Source organism: Orycteropus afer, unplaced genomic scaffold (genome assembly GCF_000298275.1).
Source record: "Orycteropus afer afer isolate SDZICR_OR568_19922 unplaced genomic scaffold, OryAfe1.0 scaffold00018, whole genome shotgun sequence".
Classification (NCBI taxonomy): Eukaryota; Metazoa; Chordata; class Mammalia; order Tubulidentata; family Orycteropodidae; genus Orycteropus; species Orycteropus afer.
In genome coordinates this window covers 16,630,527-16,638,649 of record NW_006921605.1, presented here as the reverse complement: position 1 = coordinate 16,638,649, position 8,123 = coordinate 16,630,527, and the positions used below count along the sequence as shown (strand labels likewise).

Here is an 8,123-nt window from a genome sequence, read left to right as displayed (position 1 = left end):
CTTGGATGGATGAGGCAATTTAGAAAAACAGCTAACAGCACAGCAAGGCAGAAGCAGCTGCCCTCTGCTTTCTTCTAGAAAGTACCACCATTGCACAGAGGTTAGTGAATGTTAAAGTGCTGCACAGGGAGAGGGAAAATGACAAAGCTATGCTAACAGCCAGGACCCAGCTCTGAAGGAGCTAAGATCAAACTTTCCTGCCATGAACTTGGACTTCATCTTTGCTTCTACGCTTGGCAGCTTTCTGGAGCTTAATCGGCGTGATCACAGTCACAGGGTCTGGGCTGGGGCTCAGAGACACGGTGTTCTCTTCCTAGCACCTTGCTCTCAGCTCCTGGTGGTACTGGAGCTGGAGTCCACGGGAGCTGCTGGGAGGAGGGGGTTCAGCGAGCTGCCAGCTCCAGGCTGACATGCAGAGGCCAACACCTGGCCCGGCAGCAGCACGCCCAAGGCTGTGTGTGGCTGTGCTACCTCAACAGGCGTTAAGGGGTGTCTCCCAGGAGACTAGAGAGAGAAGCCTAAAACAGAAAGTCAACTTCTGACCAATGGGGAGTTGAGGAGCCATCATCCCTAACAATAACAGTTCTGTTGAGTAGGGCCCCGGACCCACAGCAACCCCACGCACAACAACGCAGTGCTGTCCAGTCCTGCGTCATCCTACATTGGCTGCGATTGGACTGTTGTGTTCCACGGGGCTTTCATTGGCTTCTTTTCAGAATTAGGCGGCCAGGCTTTTCTTCCCAGTCAGTCTTACTCTGGAAGCTCTACTGATACCTGTTCATCGTCACAGAAACATGCAGCCTCCACTGACAGGGCTGGTGGCTGTGGACAAGGTGCACAGGCCGGGAGTTGAACCCGGGTCTCCCACATTGTGGTTATCATGGAAAGTGAGAATTCTACCAGTGAACCACCATTGCTCCTTAGTGACGATGACAGCTGACCATTAAGCCCGGTCTTAGAAAGGACAGCCTCTGATGAGCAGAAGCATGTCTTTGGGAATGCCCCACTATGATGTCATCGGTAAGTCCATACTTCCTGTAAGATACATGCAAGCACCATGCCAAGGGCTTTGTCCCTGCTCCTACAACTGATGGATTAGTGCTTTGGAATTTTTTTTTTCCCAGTCCTCTGTTTAGTTTTACCATGTGATAGGAGTTAGCAAACTTTTCCTGTAAAGGGCCAGACAGTAAATATTTTGGGCTTTGCAGGCCACATGTATGGTCTCTTGGAACCATTCCACTCTGTGGAGTGTGCAAGGGTGGCCACTGAGGAACGGCAGCTGAAAGCACATGGCTGAGTTCCAGTAAACCTGGACCGTGGGCACTGAAATTCACATTTCATCTAATTCTCAGGCGTCAGGAAATACTCTTCTTCTTGGGATTTTTTCAAGCTTTCTTAGCTCATACAAAACAGGCAACAGGCCACAGTTTTGCCAATCCCTGTCATACGCCATTAAATGAAAACACTTTGACAAAATCCTATCTGCTAACTTTCTGATGCAATGTTTGGTGGCTGGACCAATGATCTTCCAAAGCCTTCCTGTTGAGGCTATTGAGTCAACACAGCTCACTGAAGGCTTTCCTAGTTTTCTTTTGACCCTCGACTTTACCAACCATGACGTCCCTTTCTAGAAGCTGGTTCTCCCTGACGCCGTGTCCAAAGGAAGTGAGCTCAAGTCTCACCACTCTTGCTTTTGAGGAACATTCTGGTTGTCTCTCTTCAAACTAAGACTGATAGCTATTAATTAGTAAGCCGTATCTTAAAAAGGGCAGCTTCTTGGTTTTGTTATCTTTGTACCTCTCAGTCTTAGTACAGTGTCTGGCATGTAGGTAACCTTGAGTATAAATGTTTGCTCAATTAAACTGAATTAATGCCAAGTCTCTAATTAGGGAACAACTCAGAGAGGGGACACCCCAACTCTACCAGTGACAGAAGAGTCATAGGTTGTCCCTGTCACCTCTGCTTGGCAGAGAAGAATCTGGGGCTGAGCAGTCCCTGTGCTAAGCCTTTCTCTACATGAACAAGTTCACTCAGAGGCCGAGAGCTCGGGTCCGTGTGCGGCCTGGAGAGCACGTTGTGAGCTGTGCCCCAGGAGCACAGCCCCAGGTCCTCACCACTGTCTGGAAGCAGGAGTGGAGCTGTGTCAGGAACGGAGGCTTGTCGAGCAGGGCCAGCACGCGCTTCTCCACCATGGTGCACTCCACGTCGTCATCCTGGATCACCACGTCCTTCTTGAGGATCTTGATGGCATACAGCTCTTCTGTGCCCTTCCTGTCAGCAAGCATCACCTGAGGACAGACCAAGAGCAACCTGAACCCAGGACATACATCTGCTCCTGTGGGTGGAGGCAGGATGGAACGGGGAGGAATGGGGTCAGGTGACATTGCAGTGACAGTTCAGACAAACGCAGTGCAAACTGATAAACCTTTGGTATAAAAGTACTCATGTTTCATTTCAGGCGGCAATTCTGAAATGCTGCACATCATTGACAACTCAATTTCTCTAACCCACTGCCATCAATTCAATTATGACTCAGAGTGACCCTATAGGACCGAGTTGGAAACCACATGGTTTCCAAGGCTGCAAATCTTTATGGAAGCAGACTGCCTCATCTTTCTCCTGTGGAGTGACTGGTAGGTTCACACCACCAACCTTCTGGTTAACAGCTGAATGTCTTAACCACTGCGCCACCAGAGCCAAATCAAACCAAAAACCAAACTCACTGCCGTCATGTTGAATCTGACTCAGAGCAACCCCTCCTTGGGTTTCTGAGGCAGAAGTAGGATTGCCCAACCTTCCTTCCGAGGAGTGGCTGGTGGGTTTGAACCGCCAGCCTTCTGGTTAGCAGTCAAGTGCCTTAGGCACTATGCCACCAGAGCTCCTGAAGCACTGTATAATTTCTAAGTTGTCGAGATTCGCACACCTATTCAGGCTACTGCCACACGGTGGTGCTATGTTGGCTGGTCACTGGAATCCTCCATATTGTGTTCCTGAAGTAATCTTACACTGAAGCAAATGGTTGTGGAGCATCCTTTGAGTGAAATGTAACAGACTGACCACCATTGTAAGCTTCTGACTCATCAGGAACCAAACAAAGCAAAGGAGAATCGGAATCCGTTCCTGGATTTCCTGGGAGAGCTGGGGCCAGGACACCAGATGTAGACACAGAAGCTGATTGCTGGGGACTCCAGCTCAGTATCTCTCAGTGATTCCATCTGCTGCCTACAAGTTAACATCTAATCTTTCACTGTGAAAATTACTCATTCAAGCCACATTCTGGACGACCAACTCTGCTGTGGACGAGAAGCTGGTGAAACAGGGAGCTCACTGCAGCATCCTGGATCCTCCTGTGCTTAATGAGACGAAGTAGGAAACGTCTGAGAAACACTACAAACAGCAGGGTGAGTGGCTGCTGTGGAAACCTCAGAGAGGACAAATGGACCCCACATTCTCCACCACAGCTCCTGCTGCCCATCCCCCCCGACAAACGGTGACCAGGTCTTACCTTTCCAAAACTCCCCTTCCCCAGAACCATGAGGAAATTGAAGTCTGTGAGTTTCACCCGGTCGAGGTTGTTGGAAGGTTTCCTGTCTTCTGAAGGACTGATGACTTTGTTCCCAGCAGGGCCAAGCTTGGCTTTCTAAACAACAAGAACATACAGGAAAACCAATCAGGTTGCTTTTCTCAGGGGGCAAAGAGTGACAGAGAGAGATGCGTTGTAAGTAACTAAGCCTGCGGCCGCCTTGAAGGGAGGCAGTGGGATAGGGTGAGAAAAGGACTCTGGGGGTGAAGAACTGCTATCTGTCCATACAGAGTGGCCATACTTACCCTACGGGGGAAGCTCACCAAGTGGCAAAACACTGCCCTTACCTAGTGGAGAAGGAAACACCTCTTCTGGTAGCGTAGTGCCTAAGGCACTTGACTGCTAACCAGTAGGCTGGCGGTTCAAACCCACCAGCCACTCCTCGGAAGAAAGGTTGGGCAATCCTACTTCCGTAGTGATACTGCCTTGGAAACCCAAGGAGGGGTCGCTATGAGTCGGGGGCGACTCGACGGCAAATAACAACAACAACAACATAGTTAACTAAGGATCAAATCTCAGGAACCTATTGGGGCAACCTGCTTCTGAATCTGGATGGAGAAGTTAGTTCCTGGGGGCACCTGTGCTTCAGGACTGTTAACAGCATCAAGGACATAAATGACGCACTGATGTTGTTCTTATTTGTAGATTTCCCAATTTAACATTAATCCGGATAAGGGAAATTTGTAGCTACGCAAAAAGAGAAATTGCCCTCTGGGGAGAAACCGTGGATGACACGCTGTGGAGAGAATTTATGGCCACTTTCAGATTCACAGTAAAAAGAACAGTGTGCGTTGTACATGTGTTTGTGTGAGTGTGTGCATGTGTTTGTGTATGTGTGAGTGCATGTGTGCACACGTGTGGCTCAAGAGTTGAGCCCTGGAAAGAAATGGTGAGATTCTCACACGGTGCTGTGCGAATCTGGTCTCACGTGAGACACACAGTGGTTCCTGACCCTGAAGAAGACCTGTTTGATGACATGTGAGCTACCAAAAGGAGTTTTCATAAACCAAACCGATGGATGATACACAAAAGATGCTGGAGAAAGCCAGGCCCTCGCTTACTCTCACCAACAGAAAAAGAGGGCTCAGCAAAGGAAAGAGAAAGGGCATCACCTGGGAGTGTCCCCACTGTCAGGCAAGGGGCCCTGAAGAGACTGGGAAAGCGCAGAGTGGAGGGAGGCACGCCACCACCGACTCTGCATTTTGAACATGGGCCTGACAATGAGAGATGGATGCCAGCTACAAAAGGGCCAGGGTCCTGGGGCCACCTGAACTGCCACAGTCCAGCGCTGAGCTCAAGGGCAGTGCCTCTTGCTTTGGCTACATTCTGAGTGAAAGGGTGCACCTCCACCCCTCCCCCAGTGCAGCAGACCCGACTAAGGATGATACCCACCCCCAATGCAGCAGACCCGACTAAGAGGTGACGCTGAGCTCCGGAGCAGTTGCCGGGATATCCCTCAAACCAACACCTACAGGAGGACCAGTAAGTCGGCCTGGGGGAAGGACGGCCCTCCGTGCTTAACTGATCGGCGCTGGCAAGGCCGCGGGTCTGTGCTCTGGGGGGGAGGCTGACAACCTGCACTGTGTTCTTCAGCAGCAAAGAGCTCCACAGGCATCGTCCCTGCTCCCTCTTGCAGCAACGGCCTTCCTTCCACAATCACTGTGTGAACCCCATTTCCCAGGCTCTCCTGGAAGGGCGCTGCACTGGCAGACGAGTCCTGTCAGCCACCTCTGGGTCCCCGGCCCTAGCACCGCTTGGCACAGGGTCAGCATGGCACCTTTCGTTGAATGAATGAACAGATGAAAGGCTGACTGTGCTCCCCAGCCACTAAGCTGTTGGGTGATGCTTTTCTCTGGAAAAGGTGCCCCGTTTGCACAGGGATTAAGCCTCATGGCCTGTGTACAGGCTCTCGTGAAATGGGCATGTGGCGTTTAAAGTGAAGACACATTAACACGTGGGGGGATGGATGATGGCTTGACACTTTCACTTCAAGGCTGAGAGGACTTAATAGGGTTGTGATCTATCTCTAATTGCAGTGCATGGTGGGAAGTGCCTGTGAACTTGGGAACCACTGGAGACACTGATTCTTCACAGAGATAAAGCCTGAACTGCGATGGTACACAAACAGGCCTCCCCTCCCGACAAAGGATGGGAGGGATTTCAAGAAACATGAGAAAGATATAGGGCTCAATCACATGGCTCCCATCAGGCCCCATCAAATGCAGGACCAGCCCATTTCCAGGCACCTGCGCTAGGTGTGGTTCTGAGGTGAGAGGTTTCCTGGTCTGTGTATAAATTCAAAAGGAGAGTTAGGAAGTCCAGTTTGTGATGAGGATACTGATGGCGCCACTCTGTTCCACCCTTCTGATTTATAAAAGGAGACCGTTACCAGAAAGAGGCACAGAGACGTTCACTAATTTTATCAGGAGCTTCACAGTAACGTCTGAGGAGACTTGGGTACAAGGGACTCACTGCTCTGAAACAGTGGAAGTGTGCTTTCACTGGTGGGAGGCTTCTATTCCAGGGCTGATGCCCTGGGTCCACATGTAGGACTGTGCTTCCAACCAGATATTCCTGAACTCACTTGGCATTCCTGAATAGGCATTTCTCCTTCCTCCTTAGTTCAACACCACAGACAGCGAAGGAGGGACCAGGGACTGATGCAGGACAGGGGAACTAAATGGGTGTCCCGAACAGACAGGGGGCTGTTTACATATGATGAATCTCCTGGCTTCGTTGGGTCCAAAAGGACAATGACTTTGTGAGTTTTGTGCTATGATCTTAGTCCAATTATAGGGGTAATATATTCCCTGTAATCAGACAAAAAAGGTTGCCAGGACAAAAGCATTGTCACATTCAGGTATTTCTAAATCCAGGGCAGAATGTTCTAGCTCATTGCAGGTGACTTTGGACTCTGGTGTGCAGTCAATCCTGGGGTCCAGGAGGAACATGGACAAATGAGACCTCTGCTCCCAGGAGGAGGGGCTGGACAGAGGAGAGCACCTGATTCCATTCCATCCTTGACTCTTTTTAGCAAGCAGCAGACAGTGGAGATTTCTGTGACTGGTGGGGCAGGGGGCTGGATGAGTGGGAGATCCAGTCTGGCCACACTGACCACGTTCACCATCACAGGGCTGTTTCTCGGCAGCCTGGTCAGAGAGTGAGAATGGATTTCTCACCATCCAGAGCCAGCCCGAGATAGCAGTGGCTTGATGGGTCATCTTGCAGCCACCCTTGCCAATGTGGGTGGCATTTCTCTAACATTTCCCCAAAGAATGCCAGCCTCCAGAGCCATTCTCACACTGCCACCTGCAGTCCTCAATGCCAAGTGACACAGAACTATCTCCAATGTTGAGAGTTGTCAGCAGCAGCTACTCTAGGGTGGACACTCCATGATGCCACAAGGTCAGGGGTTTGGGTCTGAGTTTGGGCAAGTCCTGCTCTCAACCTGGGTCTCGTAAGTCATGCACTGGGAGAGACAGCGGGTGGACACTCTACCAGCTTTGTCGCCGAAGGGTGGGGAGGCCAGAGGGCTGGGAAGGCAGAGGGACCACAAAGGAACCACAGAAGTATGGTGGACACAGCTCCTGGCCAGGCCTGGGTCGCCCTGACCTCCAGTCCACATTCAGCCCTGCCAATTCCCACCCTTCTTTGTTCATTGTGTTCCCACCATGCTTGTCGCAGTGTGATCCTGCCTCAGACTTTGCCTGCATTACCTGTCCTCCCACTTTTCCTGTCTGATTCCTCCCCATCCTCAGGTTCCAGCAGCTTAGCTGTCATTTCCCCAGAGAACTCTCTCCCCCAGGAGACGCCCTGGTATCCTCCTTTGCAGCACCCTGGTCTTTTCTTTTACAGCTCACATCACAACTTGTACATATTTATTGATGGGTGTACTTTATTTGAAGGAGCTCTGGTGGTATAGTGCCTCAGGTGTTTGACTGCTAACCAGAAGGTTGGTGGTTCAAATCCACCAGCTGCTCCACAGAAGGAAGATGGGGCAATCTGTTTCTGTAAAGATTTACCACCTCAGAAACCCAATGGGGTCGCTCTGAGTCAGCATGCACTCGATGACAGCAAGTTTGGCTTGTTTGGGTAGTTTGTTTCATGTCTCTTTTAATCACATCCTACAGCTAGTGACACCAAATCCACCTGCAAATGATACCTGGGCCCTGCCTGCCTCTCGGGAGGCTGCTCCATGTTGAGCATCACTGCACCGCCCAGCAGTGTCCTCCTGCTCCTGCCCTGTCCCCTCCCACCTGTTCCCCACTCAGCCGCAGGTTAACCCCTTCCCTCCACAACCACCGGCCATGCTGAGAAATAGGGTGAGGGCATCCCTGCCTTTAGGGGGGCCAGCCACACAGTGACCGTCCAAGAGGCCATGCTAGACTAGTCCAATAGACCAGCAAGCCAAACATGCCTTCAGGGGAGTGTGTCAGTGCAGACCGTCCTCTGACAGGTCCTACCTGCCCAAGACCCCGCGAGACCTCTGCCTGAAATGCAGCCAGGAGCCTCACAGCTGACTATTCTTGTTTTCAGGCCC

General features: G+C 51.1%; 1 protein-coding gene across 1 annotated transcript in view; it reads right to left on the bottom strand.

The window, feature by feature from the left end:
• Positions 1 to 8,123, bottom strand: part of PRKCA (protein kinase C alpha) — a 521,371-nt gene that overhangs the window by 54,313 nt on the left and 458,935 nt on the right. The window contains exons 7-9 of the mRNA XM_007959900.1: positions 7,032 to 7,116; positions 3,506 to 3,640; positions 2,115 to 2,288 (exon numbers count right to left, since the gene is read on the bottom strand). Of these exons, the coding sequence (XP_007958091.1) occupies positions 2,115 to 2,288; positions 3,506 to 3,640; positions 7,032 to 7,116 (394 nt within the window). The remainder of the gene's footprint in view (positions 1 to 2,114; positions 2,289 to 3,505; positions 3,641 to 7,031; positions 7,117 to 8,123) is intronic.